This window comes from Schistosoma haematobium, chromosome 4 (genome assembly GCF_000699445.3).
Source record: "Schistosoma haematobium chromosome 4, whole genome shotgun sequence".
NCBI lineage: Eukaryota > Metazoa > Platyhelminthes > Trematoda > Strigeidida > Schistosomatidae > Schistosoma > Schistosoma haematobium.
This window is the reverse complement of record NC_067199.1, coordinates 14,562,065-14,585,961: the sequence shown is the minus strand read 5'-3', so window position 1 is coordinate 14,585,961 and position 23,897 is coordinate 14,562,065. Positions and strand designations below refer to the sequence as shown.

At 38.8% G+C, this 23,897-nt stretch overlaps 2 protein-coding genes across 4 annotated transcripts; one reads left to right on the top strand and one right to left on the bottom strand.

The window, feature by feature from the left end:
* Window positions 1-15,335: 15,335 nt before the first annotated feature.
* On the bottom strand, window positions 15,336-23,668 carry LIN37_1 (Protein lin-37). Of its 3 annotated transcripts, XM_051215753.1 has the most exons (8): window positions 23,561-23,655; window positions 22,540-22,663; window positions 22,435-22,507; window positions 22,237-22,388; window positions 22,046-22,203; window positions 17,751-17,876; window positions 17,636-17,709; window positions 15,336-16,620 (listed from the first exon to the last, which is right to left on the bottom strand). In XM_051215753.1, the coding sequence occupies exons 2-8, from the start codon at window positions 22,583-22,585 to the stop codon at window positions 16,524-16,526; spliced, it is 726 nt and encodes a 241-aa protein (XP_051066288.1). In that variant the 5' UTR covers window positions 22,586-22,663; window positions 23,561-23,655; the 3' UTR covers window positions 15,336-16,523. The 3 variants fall into 3 exon arrangements, with proteins under 3 accessions (XP_051066288.1, XP_051066287.1, XP_051066289.1); XM_051215754.1 differs by having other exon boundaries at window positions 22,435-22,663; window positions 23,561-23,668; XM_051215755.1 differs by having other exon boundaries at window positions 22,046-22,388; window positions 22,435-22,663; window positions 23,624-23,643.
* On the top strand, window positions 15,360-16,494 carry MS3_00010906 (uncharacterized protein; the record flags this gene model as incomplete). The annotated part of the gene is made up of 3 exons (XM_051219319.1): window positions 15,360-15,390; window positions 15,553-15,632; window positions 16,366-16,494. The coding sequence occupies 3 exons, from the start codon at window positions 15,360-15,362 to the stop codon at window positions 16,492-16,494; spliced, it is 240 nt and encodes a 79-aa protein (XP_051066290.1).
* Window positions 23,669-23,897: the final 229 nt, after the last annotated feature.

The window sequence follows — 23,897 nt, the reverse complement described above, 5'->3', positions numbered from 1 at the left end:
TGGATGTAAGCAGCAAGAACAAGGCCTAGTAAGATCCACAGAAGAAGGATAAAATGCTATGCAGAACAGTTGGAAAGGGATTAAAACGACAATAAATCCAGCAACCCATGAGATTTTGGACTACGAGTAGCACCAGCATTTAGAATGTATTTCCTCAGATATCTTAGGGATGATTCAAGAAAGGAAAACACAAGAAGACAGTAATAAACAGCAACCAAACAGGAACACAGAAAATCGAGTCACATGCTGAGTACACTACATCGGATAGACAAGTAAAAAGAATTAAAAATTTCTTGGAGGAATAAGTAGGATTGCGTACAGTTAATCATCAGAACAGCCAGAACGTTAGACAATTTATCCTTGAATTGCAAAAACAGGCATCCAAACGTAATTGTGATGATTGATTTCATGTTCAGCTGCGTGATCGACTGATTGCCGGAAATAACAAAACAAATCCGGAAATAGATCTTATACAAACGCTGAATCGCTCATTCCAAGATGCTAGAATTACATGTATTAATTATATATAGGTTATGCCTCGATTTAACATCCAGGATATAAAGAACCACACTATATCACTTAGTTGTCCTAAACGATTAGTACTTCAGGTCACAAAGATAGACAGTAAATTAATGATAACCTTCGTTCTCGAAAAAACATGGAAAACAATGCACGAAACAATTGCAGAGTAGCGTAAACGAGTGAGCACAAGTTTGGTAAGTGGTTATCCTGTTATAAACGTCATTACCGTCATTTGTGTGAATTACATAATGCTAAGTGCCTCAAATGTGACAAAATCGGACAAATGCATTGTAGTTCGGATATCATTGTTTTCGGTGATCCTAATTTTCATATCATATTCTTGTTCACAACTTCGAGTCAATAACTTCGCACTCGAAAATAATTACATTTCTTCAGTGATGAATTTCTTGATTTTGTTGTTTGCACTGGTAGTATGGAATTCATCAGTCCAGTTAGAAAGTTAAATTCATCAAGTCCCGATACTTTAAGTAAACCTAGCAAAGTTTGTGGTGACCTACTTTTATCAAGAGAACGCGATTGGTATGATTAAAACAATTATTATTATAACCAATTGTACCAGTGATTGTTTTACTGTACTTGTTTGCTTAACTTTACTAAACACTTACATTCTTCCGTTGATTGTGACCTTGTGCGGACTAGGTTATGCTCAGCAACCTCACTTGTGAACATGGCACGACCTCGATATTGTTTCTATACCACGAGATCGCCAAAAAATACATCTCGATTACAGCCATCAACTGCCTCCTGATATTTGGCCTGCGGGGGGTCTGATCGGTTAACTGGCATGTAGTTTTCCTGTAGTGATGATCATAGTCAACCGTGACTGGACGCTACATCACAAGTTCATATTTTGAGTATCACTGTTCATAAACTTTCTAGAAAATCTAAGAATGATTCAGAGACAGCTTTCTTTATTGACCACTAAAGACGGTTCTAATGAAGTATTTGATAACTTGCAAACTATGGAATCGAAGTGCAAAAAATTACACACATTACGTCCATAAGTGCAAACATGTCTGATGAAAATATAGCTAGATCATCATTCTCCTATTTAGACACTTAGCGTGCACATGCTGAACGAAAATCTATTATTCACAGAAGTCCCTTTACCTTACATACTTCTTTCAAGTAGGTCTCAAAATTGTCATAAATGGTAAATCGTCGTGATAACATAATATGGTTGAATATTTGTCCTATATCATGCATTATTACGCTGGCATCTCTTTTGTTACTTGAAGAATAGACGTTATCAGGTAGTATGGATGAACTCGAACCACATTTTTAACAGTCTGGACTTGACCGCCTTTTTAAAACCTTAAAAGTTTTCGAGATGACGGACCAGTCGTTTGACGGCAGTTTCACCATCAAGTGCCCAGTAGCGTCCATCAGTGAACGATACCACTGAGTCGTTGCCACGCGTCATGGACTGGTCCACGTGGTGGCGATCATAACTTCTTTCTTGTACCTACTTTTACTAATACATTTCTGTAATAACGTCCTTTGTGTTATACGATCATCATAATGCCGCAGTACCTTGATACGACGAGCGGTAATTCATGTTAGGTGCTGACTGTGAGGTATGAGTTCGAAGTTAGTTTTTGACTACACCATTACCGTCTTACTTGAATAGGCCACCAACAATTTAACATAGGTCCTCTACATTTGTGATCTACAGGTCTTTATTAAGATTGTGGGCTGTCACACGGTGGAGCGTGAGGTCACCTTTTTGAACACACAGAGCTCTTCAACATTCTATGTCAAATAATAGGAAGTATAATCCGTGCATAAAATGAGGTAGTAGATAAATACATGAGCTTTCATGTTCTGACCTCTACTCAGATGATTTCGGTCAACTTCTGACCAATCAAGCTAAGTTGTTACAGTTCCACCGCAAATCTGAGGAGTTCCAGTTTGGAAAGGATAGGAGGCTTGATGGCATGTGTCAGTCCTGGCAATGGTGTTCTTTTAGTTGATCTAACTCTTTTTTGAAAAAGTCGACAGATGAAGCCTCAACCATGTGCTGAGGCAGTGAATTCCACTCGTTGATGATTCGATGGGGTGTCAGCTGACATGTAATTTGTTCTGGGCTTGTGAAAATTTTTGGGGTGTTCTCGAAAATCCTCTGTTTTGGAAGACAAAGAAATGAGAGCATATCAGGTGCAAATTTGTCACCTAGTAATTCGAAAGCTGTAATCAAGTCGCTTCTAGTTCTATGATGCGACAACGGGAATAGATTTAGCTCGACCAGTCGAGCATCATACGAGAACTTCGCTGTTCCGGGGATCAGCTTAGTTACTGTTCTTTGAACCTTTTCCAAAATCTCACTGTCTTTTTTAAGCAGAGGCTGGCCGCTTGTATGCAGTACTCAAGTTTAGGACGTACTAATAATGTGTACAAAGTCAAGGAAGTATTAGATTCGACATCAACATGCGCTTTAAGTATTGACCATAGAGTTCTGAGACCTCTGGTGACTATCGCACGGTAGTGCGCAGTAGTACATAAGTCTTGGCTGACGATGACTACTGAGTCATTATGTGTCTGGACAACAGGTAGATCAGTGTTATTCATTGTGTACATATCTGTAGCTTGATGATCGACATGCATCGCAACACACTTGAAAGTATCAATTGGCAACTGCTAGGTTTGAAACCACTTCGATGATTTCTCCAGGTCATTTTGGAGTTCCAAGCTATCACCCTTACTTCTTATCACCCTCTATATTTTGACATTGTCAGCATACAGCAAGACCTATGAGGATAGTAGACGAGGAAGGTCGTTTACATGCAAGAGGACTAACAATGGCCTCAAAACTATACCCTGAGGCACTCCACTAAGTACCGTTTCCCAGCTAGACAACTTGAGTCCACCTGTACTCTTTGTTGGAGCCCAACGAGGAAGTCTTTTATCTACATCAATAGATTGCCTCCAATCCCGACATTTCTTAACATATATAACAGCCGGTTGTGTGGAACCTTGTCAAAACGTTTGCTGAAATCAATAAAGGCTACGTCTACAGGTAACTTTTGGTCCTTAAGAGCGCACCAGCTTTCACGAGCCACTAATAAGTTAGTGAGACAAAAGTCACCTATTCTCAAACCGTGCTGCTTCTCTGAAAGGAAACGGTTTTCATCGAGATACTTAAACAGCTCCTTCCGAATAATCTTTTCTAAGATTTTAACAACCACTGTAGTTAGGCTAACGGGCCGGTAATTCTCAGGTTTGTGTTTCGTACCTGTTTTGAAGACAGGACTTACTATGGCGTTTTTCCAGTCTTTTGGTAAACGACTAGGCGTTACGGATAGGTTAAAGTATATACTTAAAGGGTCCGCAACAAAGTCAGATAATTCCTTCAGTAGCCTGGGATGAAGTTCATCGGGCCACGTGGATTTGCCTGTCAAGCTTATTTGGCAGACCAAAGACATCGACTTCTTTAACGGTCACGCTGTCCATTGTTTGTGTGAGGAGATTCGTATGGACTAACCGGAATAGTGTTTCTATGCTATATACACTGCTAACGTAGTCCGAGAATACTTGAGCCTTACAAATTCATCCTCCACTAATGGTGAAGCAGTACTGACTCTTCATAGTACAGGAATATTCCCTCTTCTTTTTTCCTTTGGTTTATATGGGAACTTAAGCGTTTAGGGCATTCTATGGATTCCTTAACAATTTTCTTTTCGTCCAACCTTCTAGACTTACAGAGGGTCGAGGCACGGGTATTCCGAGCTTTTCGGTACTGAGATTTTGTCTCATTAGTCTCCAGTAACCTAAATCTATCCCATACTTTTCTTCTCATACGAAAAGAATGCAGATCTCTCTACTGGACCATTGTGGAGAGTTCCTTGACCCCTTTGGGGGGGTCCAAGCGACTTTTAAGTATAAATTTTAAAATACGTCCCAAGCCGTTTTGATTGAGAACTGTGGCTCTATTGTCTATCTTGGATTCTTGCTTTCCAGACGTTAGTTCTGGATTGAGCTAACGTGTGCTTGTGATTGAAAGTTATATGGAAGTCAAAAGGTAAAACTGCATGATCACTTTTACCTAGATGTGACATGTAATCGAGGTTCGAAACGTCATCCAAATAATGATTCAGTATATGATCTGGTAAGGGTGATTTAGAGTCCGGGTCTTACCCAGTCGCTTCTTTCACATGTTGCACTAGAGCATATATGATAACTGCATCAACTAGTTCCTGCTCAAAGGAATTATCTGACGATTCAGTTCGCAGATTTTTCCAGCCTGATATGGGTTCGTCAAAGTTCAGTAGGTTTAGACATCGACTACTTTGCGACCAAATACTGAAACTGTTTAGTAAGACCTCATTTACATCACAGCCCAGACTTCGATAGGGCAGTCAATTAGCAATCTTGCCCCTTGCATTGCAAGCGGCTAATAACCAACTAGGAGTAGCATTCCTAATGGATAGAGATACTCCCCCTCCTTTACGCTTTTGTATTCTGTCGGCCCTTACTAACGTAAAACCCTCGAAACCATGTTCCGTACTGTCTATAGTCTGCGTCAGCCAAGTTCCCGTTACTGAGATTATATCTAGCTTTATAGGGTCAACTTGTACACCTAGTTCCAACCGCTTATTGAGCAAGCATTAGTGTAACAGATCGGAAGCCTAGTTAAAAGGCTTCCTGTTTCACTCAGAGGGGCTTCGGCATCATTCGTTGTTGAAGCCTCAAAACCCAAAAGTTTACAATTTTTAGGTCTTTTCGCCAGCGTCTAACCCAGGCTGTAGTTCTTTTTCGGCTTCCCGTCTTTTTATACGATCTGTCTGCGGCAAGTCCCTACGGACAAAAGCTCCTGGACACCTTAGTTTATGTCCATCCTGTGAAATTATGTCACGCTAACTTACAGATTTGAACACAACTTTAATAAGCCTGGTTTGATTAGGTTTTAAGTTCGCTTGACTACCTAGTATATAAAGCTTTAGTAAGGTGGCTCTGTATATATTTCGAGGCATACGTTGATTCACTAGCTGTTTTATCAGCCCATTGTCATGCTCAAAACGAGGTTTCGGTCCAGAGAATTCACTCCTCGTGATTCTATGAAAAATAGCTGACCTGTCACTGCGATCAGTCTTCAGTTTCTCTACTACTTTTGGGAGGGTAGGATTCTCCTTTATATCGTTGTGTCGTTTCCTACTTACAACTTGTGCCCATTGGCCAACTTTGGTTAAGGTAGCAACGACAGTCGCGCCAAACATACTGTGGGATTCTGGAGGGTTATCAACGACTCGGGAAGTCAGGTTGTGTTTTTCGCTAAAAACCGATCGAGCCCTGAGACTGCGGTTCCTATGCGTTTCCTCCTGGATACCATTTTTCTTCGGAAATGTAATTTTGAGTTCACTTATAAACATTTCAACGTTTCTTTTCTCGTTGGTAGCGTTTTTTGAGTATATTCGTAATGTGTTCATCTGAAACTAGAGCATTAACCGGGGTAGCCACTCAGCAACACCTTGCGATCTAAGCCATCATGTCACTATTTATTAGACCAAACCCAAATATTTGATTTGCACAGCTGGGAGTCACGTTTCCCTAACGAAATACATTCATAAGCATCAAAATACTATATTGTGTTCAGAATTATGTAGACCGAGGTTAAATCTAAGGTATCTGATCATATAGACAGTGTTCCTACATTGAAAGCCCAGGATCAGTTAGAACAGATTATTATTCAACGTTCCCAACTATCGGACGAAAAACGTTGCAGCAATTGTCAGATGAGTGCGTGCAAGGTGACATTTCACCGCTCAAAACATCATGATAGATAAAGCAGTTGGCTGAACATTTTGGGGTTGGTGTTACTCTCATGAAAGAAATATGTCTACAACGTTTGCCAACTGTAGTTGGGCAAATTTTACCTGCCACCATCAAGTCGGGGCTGACGAAACCACATCTATTACCCTTGTCACATAGAACGGTTAGAGGTGACTTGCTCAGAGTTCTTCAATTACCTGCTAAATGCCATCTGACTAACGACTCTCCCATCAAACAATCACTTGAAACTCGTTGCCATATAATATCTGGGCTAACAACGGCCGTCCAGCCTCTGTTCTAGGAAAAACCAACGGAAGGCTCTCAGCAGGTAACAGATGTGATATAATATCACGATCGAAAGCCGTGAGCACCACCTTCAAAGAGGTCAAATCCGTCCCTAGTTTAATTATTTAGAATCTGAAAGAGTCAAATTATAGTAATTCTGCTAAAAGGCATGCATACTATTTGGATTTAGTTTGAATCTAACATCTGTAATGTACTGCCGGAAGAGATCTCAGGAGGAACATATCATGGAAGTAATAAGAATCAGTAATTGGTTTGGAGGCGAGATCCCACCAGAAATAGACGTCATATTGAATAACGCATAGAAAGCTCGTAATTCTACTATTCATATCCGACTTAACCGAAGTCAATAACGTCCTTGCGGATCAAAACATGCGAGGGCCAAATAGCGAAACAAACCTTAAGATTTGGGGTTTTCGTGTGGTCAGTCTTTGGAAGTCAATTCTCCCGAAACCTGTATGCGTGGAACGAGTGATTATCGACACACTAAATGTGTGCTGCACGAACGCTCGTAGTCTTGGCATTTAAATGTCCGGGTTAAGTTTGATAGTAGATGAGTCATGTCCCAATATAACCGTTGTCACAGAAACGTACTCACCGTAGATATAGAGTGTTTTCCCATCATTTCTGGCTACATCTGTATTAGAAGTCGTAGTTATAAATCGCAAGGGAGGAAGCGTAATATTATATGTTAGAGACCAATTTCATGAACAGTCGATCATCCTAGGTAGACATGATGAAGATACGTGTGTGCTAGTTTGTTGTACAATCAAGTTTAGTTATGGGCTAGTGACTGTAGAAGGAATATACCGTAGTCCATGTTGTCTCGCTGACGACCTTATCTTAAGTCACATTTGTTCTCAGAGTAAGGTCGCAAGCTGTCCCATCATTGGAGATTTCAGTGCAACGCATATCAAGTGGACAGAACTTACGTTTTCGTGCTGAGGTTCCAATAGTGACATCCTATCAACCATTATTCGATGTATGCATGTGCAGTGTGTCTCAAAACGGACACTTACTAACTTGGGATATGAACCGTCGTTTCTGAATCTTGTCATTACAGACCAGTGTGACCGTGTCATCGAAATTCAGCACCTTCCCCAACTAGCCAATAGTGATCATGTTGTACTTTACTTTTTTTCGGATACTTGGTAAACAGTACGTATCTACTCCACCTCAGCCCATGATCTGGTGAGCTGTCATTCGGGCGATCATAGACTGTGCTATCACAGCAGGCTGATTGGTCGATGCAGATGGATCTATCAAAGGCGAATGGGATAAGCTTAAAGCAAATTCCGAGTCCGTAACATCCCCGTTTATCCCATAGTTAACACGTAGAATACTAAATTGCCCTTCATGGATTAACAAGGAAACTCGAAAGCTGTTGAGGCATAAGAAACACTTATGGGAATTGTTCATGTCAGCGGGACACGAATAACTTAAGTGTGAATCCGGAATATACGTAAAAAGACCACAGCTAGATGCCGTAGTCAAGAAAGACAGCAGGCATATAACAGCCACACTTGCCCACAACGTTCGTTTCCGTATATTAAACGAAGAACAAAGCGTAGCTTACGTTTTCCTCCATTATTATTGCACGAAAATTAAGACATCACTAGTTAAATCAGATCTGGCCGAAGCTGTGACTTTATCAAACTATTCCAGTATAGGACTCCTCAGCAGTGCGCATCCACGATCCCGCTCCCTGCGAGATTCGAACCCAGGGCCTATCAGTCTCGCGCCAGGCGCTTAGTGTTAGACGAATAATATTGTCCGACCGGCCATTTTTTTTTAAAAAAAATTTTCCAACCCCAAATTACAATATTTTTCATCCCGTGTTTCGTCCAATGAAATGGCTAGTTCCAAAAATTAGATTTAATTGGTTAGTTATGTCTTGAAAATTGTTATAAATTATCAGTACTTGTCGACGAAGCACAATCTCAATCGTCATTATGGAGCAGAGTAACGTGCCGAGTACGAGCGCTGGTGTTTCTCACGTAACGGAAATGGAGGAAGTCTTTTTGACTACCTTGTTTCTGGTTGCGTTTCCATCGGTTGAAGCGTTAAAGACCACTATCACAAATTTTGAAAGATCGACTTACAGTCATTATGTAGTGAGAGATTCGCATATTGGCAGAGATCAAAATCCTACATTAAATTTGTGTGTTGGCGAAATGGGCGTATAAGATCTAGCGGTTCGTCACAACGTATTAGACGGAGGAGGTAATTTGGTAAATTGTTTTATAATTTTTTTTAATGAAGGGCTTCTATGAACACCCAATGTCCAGCATTTATGTTTTGTAAGATTATAGACGGCTATTGGACTGTTGTACGTGGGAATGTACATCACAATCACGAGTGCAATTCCCTGAGGTACCAGGGTAATTCATGGATGCGCAGGTTAACGGATGGGGAGTTTGAAACTGTGAGACCGCTGCTGATTTCCGGTACCGCTGCATTCCACATCAGGAATTTTGCTTACCAATCTTATGGGAAATGTCTGACCGCTCAAGATGTCTGCAATATGCGGTACAAAGTGTTCTCACACGCGAACCTTCCTGGTACGGAATTTGCCAATTTATAATGTACACTATAGGTGATTACGGGAAATTGAAAGCTCACATAACATCCTTGGGTGGGCTTTGCGAATACGAATTGGACGATGAGAACTGTCTATCGTATTTCTTCTTCATGACTGCTGAGCAAGTGAATTTGGCCGGTCACTTTTGTGACGTAATTGGTTTTGACGGGACGTACAAAACTAATAACGAGAACGTCCATTTATATCAAGTCGTTGCCATGGATATGAATTTTAAGGCAATACCCATGTGCATTGCCTTTTAAGTCGCGAAACGTCGGCCTTGATTTCTCGATTCCTCTTCTTTTCCAACGGTGTACCAACAGTCGACAACTGGTAGGCATTGTGACCGACGATTCACCTGCAATTGCTGCTGCTATTACGCAGGTGTATCCGGATGCACACCATATTCTGTGTCGCGTACACCTTGTTCGGAATGTGATAAAGAGGGTAAGTGTTTCGTTCATTAACATTAACCCAGTAACCGTTATTGTAGAGGGTGCGATCAGAAATTGTACAACTGTTCTTTCGCCTCATGTTCACTCGAACGGTTGAAAGGTAAATCAAAATCTACATAACATGATTTTGTAGTTTTAACAACTTACTTTCGTTAATCGAAATGTCGGACGGAACATTTGGCAGATACGTCAGAGACCACCTTCTACCACGGAAACACAAATGGTCCACTGCTTTTCGACCGCCATCCACTCCCTTTGAACTGAATAATACGAACTTCGTCGAGACCAGCCACCGAGTCTTGAAGATGTATCACCTTAATCGAAAAACACCGGTTCTCAGATCCATTTTCAATGTGCTGCTTCGTACTGGATATTGGATGGAAGCAAGATTACATAAATATTCAATGGATTGTCGGGGAAAGCCGGTATTGGTGAGGAGCCGGAAGTACGTCGACTTCAGGAACGACTGACACCAGTTGCCTGTCAACTACTGAAGCGACACCTTCGCATTCCTATAACGCAGTCTGCATTGACGGAAGATTTATTCACCGCTATGGACGCCACGGGGACGTACTACGTACACGTCGACACTAGCCGGTGCTCGTGTCCATTCTTCATTGAAAACGGATTACCATGCCGTCACATATTGGCTTACTGCATACACAGTAACACCGAAGTGAACGTACAGTCAATTTGTGACAGGTGGTTACACTATGATGGTTATCTGACTCATATTGCAGTTGAAAATTATTTCCCAATGCAACTGAGTCAGCCAAGCATGAAGAATGCGGTGATAGCGTTAATCAGGCGAATGTCGGAGGAACAATGCAGTTCACTTCATGACTTCATAGTTCACGGTAGACTACCAACAACGCCAGTAAACTTACATGGAGAACAGCATTCGTACACCCTTTCAAGAACCTCGACTAACGTAGCAGTGCCGTTTATACAACGAGGAACTGTTGATTTGGATGAAACGCTCAGTAACGATGAGGAGGAAGTAATTTCTATTAACTCCGAAGAGTTAACTGAACGGGACATCGAAAATGAAGAAGAGCATGACGAGAATCGACTCTGCGACATCTGTAATCTTGCGCAGCCTCCGTGTGAAACCGGTGATGCGGTTGGTTGGGTTTTCTGTAGATGTGAAGCAATGTTTCATACCTTCTGTGCCTACGACCCATCGCCGAACGTACGAGCAGTGCACTGTCCTATCTGTGGCGCCATTACAAACTAATAGTGATGACGTTCGACCGCGAGAACGAGTAAAGGCCCTTTTCAGGGCCACCCACAATTTGATTTCCATTATTTTTTATCTACTACTTTTCCGCCGCAAAGGTCAAGTGATTAAGCACTTATTAATGTCTCATGAATTTAGATATCCCTTAGAGATTAATAGTGGAAAAGCGATTATCGTTCATGTATTCGTAAACTTGTTTCTAACGTTTATTAGATATAAAGGTTAAGAAAACTTAGACAAGATTTTGTCATCTAATGAAGACTAATCTAGTAATTTTATATTGAAAATAATGTGATTAGCGTTCATGTTTTAGTAACACATTTGTAAACTATCTAATAAAAGTACATTTTGAGTACATTTTAATAGGAATATTTTAAATGAGTGAAAATCGTAATTTTGTCGTTAGGTCAATAAACTTATGATGACATTTATTAGTGAATGTAATAAGATAATTACAAAGATGAATGTGATTAAAGCTCATAGAGAAGTAAACGAAATTGAGAAAATTAACTTATTTAGGAATAAAATAATGACATTTGAAAACAAGTTGAAACCATCATCATTGAAATGATGATGGTGATAAAAGGTCATACAGTAAGTGTAAAAAGAAATAAGAATATTATCCGTTTCATAGATACACAAAACAAGAACTTCATATTCTTGTTTTATATTAAAATTTCCTGAAACCAGAACTATGCGTACGTAAGAAGTACGTCTGATCGTAAACTAAGCCTCCATAGTTATTCATAACTACTGATTATATCACCGTGTTCATTTGCACACCTCATCAACTATTTATGACTGGTACAATCTCGTTGTACCAGTTAAATATTCCCTTAAAATATTCAAAAATCAAAAATAATTTAGGAAACAATCGTTTTCCTTAACTTCATCATCACACTATACAGTTATTAGTCCATAATTTTATTATTTTATAAAGTCCAAAAATAAGGCATGACATTTATGAATTTGACAATGTAATGTGTTAACAATGGTTAACGTTTACATCTGTAACGATATATATATTTACAAATTAAAAAGGTCATTCACTAAAGGTCGGGATGATTTGCAGTAAAGTGTTCAGTCACAATAAGTGACTAAGCATTATAGGAAAATTGAAAATGCAAAAATTTTGTGTCAATGAAATACATAGTACAAGAATTGAATCTTGTCAATTGACATAATAATAATAATAATAATAATAATAATAATAATAATAAGGAAAATAAATAATACTAATAGCATTGTAAATGTTCATTGATACAGTTGACCTTACTCATATTTATACGTTTAAAGTCGATAAATATTTGTTGAGTCAGTCAGACGACGTAGGCTTGTTCATTTACACTTCATGAAACTGATATTTCAAATGCTTGTCAAAAATGGTTACATTCATAATGTCTAGATAATTCAGGTTTCATATTACGGCGGTTAACAATATTCACACATGACTGATTAAACAAACTAGTTTTTATTACGACCAAAAAATTAATTTTAAAATACAGAACTACAAATAATTTACAAGTGAACACAATAAGCCGTTTCAATGGACTTTTACAATTTAACCACATTTAAATCTAACGTTGTCTAATTCTCATTATGAATGAACATTTACAAAATAATCCTTTACTAAATATTAAGTGTCTTTTTCGGAAAATTTATTACTACTTTCATATACTGTCAAAGTCAGTTCATTAAATGATCGTCTACGGTTGGTTCACCTGAATTATACATATTGCAACCAGTAATTTATCATGATGATTTATTGATATGTTGATTTCTTTTTCCCATTAACACACCGTGTGTTACAAAAAGCCTATGCACACACTTTGGTGATAATTTGTTTATTAATTTGGTATTAAATATTTGACTACCGACCTCATTCAGTAATCACTATTATCAAATATTCAAACCGGTTTACAGATGCTTTTTCCCAAAAACTTTCTTTTACTGAGATACATATGATTATTCCTGTTCCGATAACTAACGACTTCAATTCAAGGTATACTTGATCGGAAAACAAAAATTGATCCCAATACACATTCACTAACAGTAGGATTGCATGGTAATGCAATTAAGTTGGTGTCTTTTTCTTCAAAAGTCTAAATTTTTTCAAGACTAAGATTACACAAAAAAAATTATTCATTATCATTAAATTTCAAATGTAAAAAATGAAAATTCTGGTATCCAATCACAGCTCCAGATGTGATTTCGATTTCAACTAATCAGATTACAAAGATGAACAGTTTACGACCAATCACAAAATTATTAAAGGTAACAAAATGTTTGTTCATTATCACTTGAGCACACACTTGCAAAACAAGTCCACCAATCAATGATACCTAAATTTTTCATTCACACCCCACAATTTTTTTAAAAGGGGTGGTAGGGAATCATATAGGCCGGTTACTTAATGTCAACCGTGTTAGACACTAACACCATTGGATGCCGGCTCAGTGGTCTAGTTGGTTAAGCGCCTGGCACGAGACCGATAGAGCCTGGGTTCGAATCTCGCGGGGAGCGGGGTCGTGGATGCGCACCGCTGAGGAGTCCAATACTAGGACGAAACGGCCGTCTATTGCTTCCAGGTTTCCAACGGTGGTCTAACATCAATTGATTTATGATCTCAATCAAAAACTTAACAATCTCCACAACCCCTATACTGATATTCCAGTATAGTCTACCTTAAGGGTATGGTTAACAATACTTGTCACAATCACACCACTGTGATGCCAGATATAGAACCTGTGTGTGCGAATGAGGGAACTGCTACATCAATTGATCACTGACCTCAAATCTAGTGAGATGCCGGGCCGTGATCGGTTACATTCACGATTGCTGTCTTCTGTCGTGGACATTATTTCACGACCACTCGCGGTGCACTTCGACATTCCCCCTTCCCACACGCAAAACCATGGAAACTGGAAAGATGCTATAGTCAGTCCTATATTTAAAAATGGTCAGACATCGTGTCTAATTACCGACTTCTCAGTCTAACTGGCCTACCTGAACGAGTAGTATCTGCCCCGTCAGTGAACATTTTTAAAGGGCTGTACCTTTGCTGAAAAGCACACTGTTGGGATTAACACAGGTTGACCAACCTAGAATCCTTTTTACTGAAGAGTGAGAGCCTCAACATTTCAAAAAACTGCGTAGAGAAATGAAGTCAAGGAACACAAAAGAACAATGTTGAAATAGAAACTCAGATACTGTAACTTTTTAAATTATGTTCATGATGTTCTAAATCATGTTCGACAGTAGTGTCTCAGAGTTGTAGTACTGCTAGATTCTTCAAAACCAATGACACTTGCATCGCGACAAATTTTGCGCTACATTCTCATTTCTGCTTTGTGCACAGCTAAAATCGAAACTAATTATTATTAAATTTGATTGTGTATTTTCGGTTCTCACAATTAAGAGAACAAGAGTTTCTCCATTTTGCGGTACATTGTATCACAAAGTCCTTTAAAATCCATTATTCAGGTTCCGCTACAATAGTTTTCACTTATTTGCATCTCAGACTAGCAACTATTCCCACTTAGCTATACACTATGAGTAGACAAATAATTTATTCTTGCGAAATAACATGATCTCGGCATATAAACCTTTACTTCCGGGTTTGGCTGGATACGCTGTAAAATCTCCTTGATATTTTTAATTGCTAAACTCAGTTAATTAGGATGTGAGTTTAACAACCTGGGTACAACTGTGATCGCATTTTTGTGAAATCTTCGGTAAGCTGTTTATGGAACATCCAGAAAACCAGATGCCGTACGCTACGAGTTGGCGTATGGCTTAATAGAAACGGTCCTCCTGTACGAGGATGGTTGTGCAAAGTTTTAATAGAGGTGACTTTTGGCTCAGTATTTACTGCACGACTGGGTGATTTCATATTCACCCAGGTTGGCTGGACTTATAAAGTAGCTACACCAACTAGTTTGTGTTCGTAAACAACCATTTACCCTGTTAGTTTTCTTGGGGGTGACCTAATATTTTCAACACTTAGCACCTAAGTTTGTTTTTTCTCTAATGTCCACATACACCGATCGAAAGAATGTTTCTTTTCAGTTACCGATATTACTCCACCGTGGCAATTCCTTTTACGAAGCTAGTTGGGAACATTCTATCCAACTGAGTCTGAAAATCTATGTTGACATTAAGTTTAGGTGCGTGTCTGTCAGCACTTGATGAGGAACCAGGGGAGCACTACATAGTTGGTTTTAAAGGTTCATGCTACTATTATCATTATGGCGCTCAAGGTGTGAATGACCAAGTAAGTTCTAAAAACAAATTATTTTAAGGGCTGGGGCTGTGGTTACAGAACACTGCAAACCACTTTATCGTGGTACAAGCTCACAAAATCCTGTCCTTTCGATGTACCTACTTTACTTGAAGTTCAAAATATATTGCATGAAATTGGGGACAAGCCCAGAGCTTTTGTAGGCTCTCATGATTGGATTGGAACATACGAATGTGGATTAGTAATACAATACGTGACAAAGGTAGGTCCTGATTCTTTAAAGAGGTGTTAGCATGATTTTAAGATAATACGTGTGGAAAATGGCCTTTTTACGGAGGAAATCATCAAATTGCTTGTTGATCATTTTCAAGCACACGGATCACCAGTCATGCTCGGTAAGTAGAAACCTCGTTTAACTTTTTAGGAGGATACGACGACAGTTCATCAAAAGGAATCATTGCACTAAAAACGTTTCCTGATCAGCCAACTATGTTGCTAATTTGTGTAAGTTGGTTAAGTGATGTCTAAAACACTGATCAGATCTCGTTTGTGTTACGAACATGTGGATTAAGATTGATACTCGACAATTAAACCAGTAACTAAAATCTTTGACTCAACAGTCTAACACTTTGTAAACTAAATGGTTTAAACCACTCATTAATTAATAAAATTATTCATTATCAACCATATTCATCTTACACATAGATATAAGAGGAAGTGAATGGTGCAAAACACTACCAGACTATACACAACAGTGTATATATTACTTAAGTGAATCCAAGGCGCAGCATCAGTGCAGGCTAAAATTCCATTTGCTTTTAAATATAGCGAAATGCTCCTAATGCTACAAATGAATTTGTATACACAAACCCAAACAGCGATGAAAGCTTTTGTAAACCTGAATCCGAAGTCCCAAATGTGGTTCTTCAAGTTTTGTTTGTGGATTTTAAACATTAGTGTTTACTAAGTTATCAGCATGGAAGTCTGAAATCCACATCTATTAACCTAATGGGAAACTAAGAGTGAAAGCATATCAATGATCAAGGCAACTACAACCAACCAATACGCTGCAACTTGGTATCACGTAGTGAGGCGTAATGTACTATTACATACATGAAATAGTTGAATCTAAATGACGATTTAATTTCGCTTTAGTATTTATATCTTGTGCATTTATCAAGTGTGATGTCTATAGAGTAAATGTGACCTAAAGACCAATTCTTTTACTGTTTTTAAGGATCCCCACTGTTTTGAAATACATGGCAGCCCAACTATCGCTAAATTGTGCAAAGGAAGGTGGTTACGATGGTGCAAAGTTACTGAATTGTCAGAAAGACACTTTTATAATTTGTGTTTGCCTTTATGAACAAATACATTTATTTTATAAGACGGAGCTTATGGTATGTCCTTGCAGAATTTGTCATACGTTTCTTTGAGAATAAGATAAGAGTCCAAATACCGTTCTTCGTTATCGCGACAGGCAGCTTTCCATCTGCAAATTAGAAAAACCAGCGATTATTCAATATGACCATGATATTATTACACAAAAGTATCTTGTCTAAACTCATGGTATCAGTTTACACTGTCCCGAAAGCTTCACAGTGTGCTTTGATGGGTTAAACGTTGGAAAAATACGACTACGTCATAGTGTGTATTCTACACGACAACAGATACTTCGAGAAATCCAAACGTATGGGACGTCTCAAATGGAAAAAATTAAAGAAGGCAAAATATACCGCTTACACTCAATTTCCCTATTCTGGGGAAACCGTTATACAAAACTTTGGAGAAATAGCACAAAACTCCCATAATTCCCCCAGGTCAGGGAAAAATTCTCAAAATGCTTGGGGGAATTTAAGGGTTTTTCCCAATATTCCCCCAAAATCTTATAACACTAGGGAAAACCCCAAAATAAGGAGATTGAGCATAAAGAAGTGTCGCGGAACAAGGACATTAGCTAACAGTTAGCATGGTGAGGTTAAGAATGTACTACAATCAGCATTGCAAACTGTACTTCAAATAACTTCGCTAACCCGATATGATGATCAGTAGCGGACAGAAATTATGATCCGCAGTTTATAGAAAGACTGAATTCGATATTTTAATAGTGATACTTATATTTTGTCACGTAACTTTCTCTGAAATGACTGTGGGACAGGAGTTCGGTAATTCAATTACTCAGTAACTGGGTTAGTTCGACCTTATCGCCTCCAACAGTATTTCCATCTCATTTTTATGTGATAATGATGACCACTGTTCAAAATGTTTGTGTGGTTTGCATTTAAGATGAGCCGTAGATATTAAGGTGAAACCAAACATTCGATCAAGAAGCATTTCAAATGAGACTAATTTGCAACAATTCGCCTAATAGTTATCGATGTAGTCAACCATTTTACTTAAAAAAGCTATTAGTCTGTCAGATACTCCATTACTTCTTAGCTAAATAGAGTTGATGTATTATGAAAGTATACATAAAATTGTCCGGCAGTTTAAAAAAAGGTACCTACTTTCTTCGGATTTCTCTCCAACGGACAATATGCTGTTCCAATAATCCTTCAGGAGACATTTCCTTAGGTGGGTTCTAAATGTTTTTAGAATGTTGACAAAAGCACCGAAAATTACCTCGACGTTTATAAGGAATGGCTGACCGTCCGATGGGAGAGGAGGCGGTATCCTGATGTCATTATCGGTCAATCCATCACTTGGCTTAGGTAGCGTGTAATGACAGTCAGGCAACTGATCACTGTTCTATATTAGAAATGCCAACAAAAACAAACCATCAAAACCAGTCCATACGGAAAGATATGGATAAAAATTCTAGAAAATGAGCAAGTACCATACACTAAGTATTAGAAAAGACTTATTTAACAATATGGTAGGCATTTGTTAGTACACGTCTATAGAGGCATCGATATGAATGGCTACAATATACAGAAAAATGCTCATTAATTTCCAGGATTGTTATATGAGATTTTAGTGCATCGAAGTCACTGAAGATCCCACACTGCTTATAGGTTCACAGTAAGATTTTGTCACCAACTAAATATATCCATTATTCAGTGCCACGCGGCCCCCAACCAAGTAGTCTGCACCTACCAACATGGCTCAAACCAGAAGTTGGTGACTTTGTGGACTGATGCCACGTTTTAGTTTGGCCGCCTCTAACTTTCTTCAACACTAGTCAGCATTGCGTGTCGTGGTAATCGGTGTTCGTGCATACGTAACACGTGGCCGAACAATCTCAGTTGATGAATATTTGCAAACCCACCAACTGATTTACCATCATTCCCTAATACTCTGCGTCTAACCTTACTATTACTTACCCGGTGATCCCAGCAGATGGGAGCAATATTACTGAGGCATCTGTGGCCAAATACTAGTAGCTTACGAGTATCTTCCTAACGTTTCGCATCCGCAAAGTAGAACAGAACGAACTGACGAGCAGTATACTCACCTTTTTTGATAGACGGATATCTTGCCTTCGCCATAGGTGACGTAAGTTGACAAACGCCAAACGAGCTCTTCGAATCCGTGCAGAGATTTCATCAGACACTAACCAATTTGGGCTGATTAGACTTCCAAGATAAGTGAAGTCAACGCGTTCCACTACTTCACTCCCTATCTTTAGTTCAGGTGTTGACGCAGGCCGGTTCTGAAGCAACAACTCGCATTTAGAGGGGGAGAAATGCATTTCAAATATTCTGGCATTGTTGCTCAGTGCCACCAAAAGACTGCATTTTACCGGAATCTTCACCGAACAAGACTATATCATTTTCGTATTCCAAGTCGATAAATGGACCTCCTGGTAGGAGACCAATGCCCGAACCTTCAGTCGACGAGAGCGTTATTTTTATCAGTTTGTGTGTGATAAAGTTAAACAAAAATTGAGATAGTGGACAGCCTTGCCAGATAGTACTTGAGGTTGCAAAAGCAGATGACAGTTCGCCATAAGCACTTACTCGACTAGTAGTGTTCGAGTAAAGGGCCTTTACAGGGTTTATGTACTTCTGAGGTACGCCTTTCAATGTCAGACACTGCCACAGAATCTCGCGGTCTACCGAGTCAAATGCTGCTTTCAAGTCAAGGAAGACCACCATTGACGGACGCCGATAAGTATGTCTATGTTCTAGAACCTGACGAATGGTGAATATGTAGTCGATGCAGCCACGACCAGGTCTGAAGCCAGCTTGATTCTCTCGTGTTTGCAGTTCACGAGTCTTAGTTAAGCGTCTGATAATTATCGAGGCTAGTATTTTAGATACTATATTAGTTAAACTAATCCCTCTATGGTTGTCACAGAATGATTTTGACCCTCTCTTATATATTGGGACGATAAGTGATTGCGACCAGTCAGATGGAATAACGTCTAACTCCCAGATCTTAGCTAAAATATTAGTCAACCTAATCGCTAAAATTGGGCCACCATCCTTAAAGACCTCTGGAGCCAATCCATCTGGACCAGCTGCCCTTCCTCGTTTCAGATTAACTATAGCCTTTTGAACTTCTGCTAGGGTTGGGGGACCTACTTCAATGTTCCATTCACACTGTCTGGGAATGGAGGGTAGTTGTAGGGTAGCTGAAGGCCAGCTGAACTGTTCTCTGAAATGTTCCGCCCATCGTTCTAAACGTCTGGACTGGGAGCGGATAAGAGTGTTGTCTTCCGAAATAGTTTCACTTACATTTGACTTCTTAATCTCGGTTTCTTTTGTAAGTCTGAAAAGCTGTCTGGTGTTACCTGCAGCCGTTGTCTTTTCCATCTCTTGCTTTCGTTGCCCACCACTGCTCACAGTCGTTCCTTAGACTTTTAGTTAACTTAGAACTGATTTGTTTTCGTTCTTCACGAAGATCTATCAGTACAATAGACTTAGTAGAAATCCACTTGTTTTACGTAACCCTTTGGTTCGAATCACTAATAGATGTCACTGCTGTTTCCACAGCTGTTCTTACATCTATTCATGCAACATCTGAGTCAGCCTCGCTTTCACAACTATCTAAGTGTGATCTCAGTTGATTCTGGAATCTACTTTTGGCTTACTCGTCACTCAATTCAGTTTTAATGGGTCTTCTTAGTGTGGCTTTTCTGTGTCCAGTGAGGCCCAAGCAGATGCGTGCCCGTATTAGTGCATGGTCAGAGTCCAAACAAGTATTTTAGAACGAGCGACAATCTTCTATCGACCCTCTCCAACGATGACTGATGGCAATATGGTCTATTTGAGTCTATCGTTGGTTTGTTTCGAACCCATTATAGAATTTGAACATGTGAATAATGAATTTAAAAATGCCTTTGGATCCGCCTGTACTTTTCTACCCTACTTCACAGTTATACAACTTACCCAGCTTTCAATTATTTATGCAGCTAAAATCTTTGCGTTAAATGTGGTAACGGTTAGTGTGATTTTCAGGAAACAGATTCCCATCTTTTCCTAATCGGTAATTGATAATACAAAGCTCACCCTGTTCAGTAGTCAAATGAAGGACATGGGCATACTTTAGGATAAGTTATTAACAACAACCTAATATTGTGTAAAATGACATGTACGCTTGTCGGATTTGCAGTGTTTGTATAACTCATCTATTTTGTTGGTTGACTCTATTGAAAAGTTTTTACACCGTTTACCAACAAGCCAAAACTAGATGGTAAAGCAAAGTTTCACTAATCGTTACAAAATGAATACAATACGACACAAAAAGAGCTAGGGTATCCATTCATTTGTAACGTACTAGCTTTTAAGACCGTACTAAATGGTGATGATTGTTACTGTATTGAGGAACGATAGAGATATGATGTTTATTGGTTCACAAAAGAATTCTTACCGACTACGAATTAAGGAGTGCATAAGATATAACAGGACTATGATGGTGAGTTGATATGATTAAAATGATACTGCGTGAGATATTGCCTTTGATCGTGAAAACGGATCGAATCCCAACCATCATGCAACTAATGTGAATTGTAGTCTAGCAGCTTATTGTAGTCACACAGAAGCGGACTTGATAACGAATATGTCTTAGGAGAGATTTGAAAACCAGATAAGAAGAAACACAAGAAGTTTGTTTGGGTAATGACTTTGAACGATTTAGGATTAAACTGAGTGCGACATGAGGACAACAAACGTCAGAAAAACGAGATCTTAGATTTAATATGCACTTTATCGGGTTTCACGTTAACAGCAACATTTGGTAGCGGTACTCATTCACAAAGAACAGTAGCAGTCCGTAAACTAAGTACACTATTGTTATGAACTGTTGATACACTAACAGCTTATTGTGACCTTTCATTTGCTTTATTTGGTTATCTTTCATGGTTCACATGAGAACTGAGGGTCAGTTGAGAGTCGCTATGACTGTACTAGTAATGATAATGATGAAAAAATACGGGAGGAATAGACAATACTGAGTAGTTCTCAATCGCAGATAAATCCGAAGTTAGACTGGTATACTATAGGAACCTGAAACTGGAAAAGTATGTGTACAAAGTGAAGTTACAGAAAAAGGTGACGAGCCAACAGGTGTAAGTTTGTGAGGATTCATTTACTTATGCTGGCTAGACAAACTGAACACGAATACTTATTCAGATTAGCATAACAAATATAGGAATGAGTGGGTAGACGTTTGCAGACGGTTTAACCAAGACACATCCCACAACTTATGAAATTCCCAGTTGAAGCTAATAAGAAAAATGTTACTGAATTCTCGGTCCATAGTCTATGTGGTTGCTGCCTATCTATCTTCTAATTAATAAGTGCTGATTTTACGTAACATCAAGAATTTCATTAGGGCAACAATGAGGCCCACTTAAGATGAACAAGTCAGTCTACATGATACCAGTCAGTTATATTCAAACGCAGAGCCTGGAATTAGATATCTTTAGGTAAAGAGTGATCACTCAACAAAACAATTAAAATTGGGTAACGTACCTCCTGGTCATCATCAACGTTTGGGACATCATTCCATGATGAAGAATCACCCTGATTAAGATTACGTATCCAAGATCTAGCCATTGGATACAAAGGAGCGTTTTCGCTAAACTGTCCAAAGTCCACACTTCTCTCAAAAACCTTTATAACAAATGATTCTAAAATGTTAGTAAATATTAATTCCTCAGAACCTTTGTATGTTTCTTCTTCTTCAGATGGTACTCGTCGTTTCTTCCTTTTAATATCATTCGGAGATACTTTATAAAATGGACTCCTAAACTTTTCCTTTTCTGAAGAATCTCGCCGACCAGCCATTTCATCCTTATACTTGGTGCTGGTCTTGCTAAAAAAATATGCCCATGAATGTCCATCATAAATGAGAATCGTACGTCTTAGCTGGGTCCTCTTTTAAGATCTGCAGCAACGAATCCAGTTTGTCACGAGCATACGAAAGTTCGGTTTCTATTAGGTTAATTTAGTGACAAGTGACAAACCTTCTTGATCAGCCCACCAACCGGTTTCGTTCCAACATGAACTCATTTTTAAGCAGTATATTTAGTCACTCAACAGCAGGAGGAAAAAAACCAATCCACGTACAATCGTTGGCTAGTAGGCAGTCTGGAGCAAGCAAATAAAAAAGGTAAACATGTACAGCCAGTAATGAGGCGGGTAAAAGGTCTGTCAATGAGCAGTTAGAAAGGAATGCTTTACATACATAACTAAACAACATTCTCATATACATGTTAAAAGTCGGAATTTAATATGAACACATGGTAATTACTAACTAACTAAGCTCTTGTATGTAGGCTTGAAACAAACGTTAACGAAAACAAAAAAAAAGCTATATGAAACCCTTTTTATTATTGAGTTGCTATACGGAGATGCTGTAACCTGTCCATAGCACATGAAGCACTACAGCAGAATAAAATAATAAACATAAACCTCGATCTATCTGCTTTTGTGACGAGCAAGTGTATTTACTTCTGGGAGATCATTTGATGATAATCAATTTAAAATAATTTTTAGAGCCGTAAACGGTTTTCTTTTTAGTGCTCAAACCTTATTTTAGCAAATACGTATCTACTGAAATAAGGTTTGAGCATTAAAAAGAAAACCCTACCTCCGGAAAGTAAGTTGACAACGTGGTTCAACCAAAACTTGCCCAGTTAAAGGAAAGTTTTATAATGTTTGAAAGGTTAAGCTACACTATTCTGAAGGAACTATCCAGATTTGCAAATTGTGACTTGCAAGTCACAAGACCATGGTCTTTCTCCATAGGTCCTCTGATACGAATTGTGCGAATTCAACACCAATGCTTAGAGTAATAATAAACATCGGCTGTTGACAATGATAAACGCTGACAATTGTCAGTTATACATTAATGTACGCTAATTAGTATATAACGATGAGGTAGAACTTTCTACCAGACACTAAAATGCTCATATTTAAACACATAGACTTGAGGTTGAGTACGGCTTCATAACAAACAGGTTACTAAAAAATATTTTCACCTACATATTGATACATAAAAACACACAAAGCAGGTTCTTGAGTACTTCAGGGTCAAGTAGCGGTTACCTTATTGGTCCGTTTACTTTAGCCGCAAGTAGCCTAGGTTTGTTTGCCGTATATCAATATACAATATACGGCTACCTTGTAGGTTTCATCTCAATGTTGTCGGAAATTCCACGACAATGTGGATCCTAAACGATGAAATTTTATGCTATTTCCCACCAACTAAACTTCATTGTAAACATACTGTAGCTGTGAATAAATCTCCAAAATCAATAGCTTTGTGGGTCTTCAACATTTGGTTCTGACCACATTATTTTAATTGGACTCACCTGGGCTA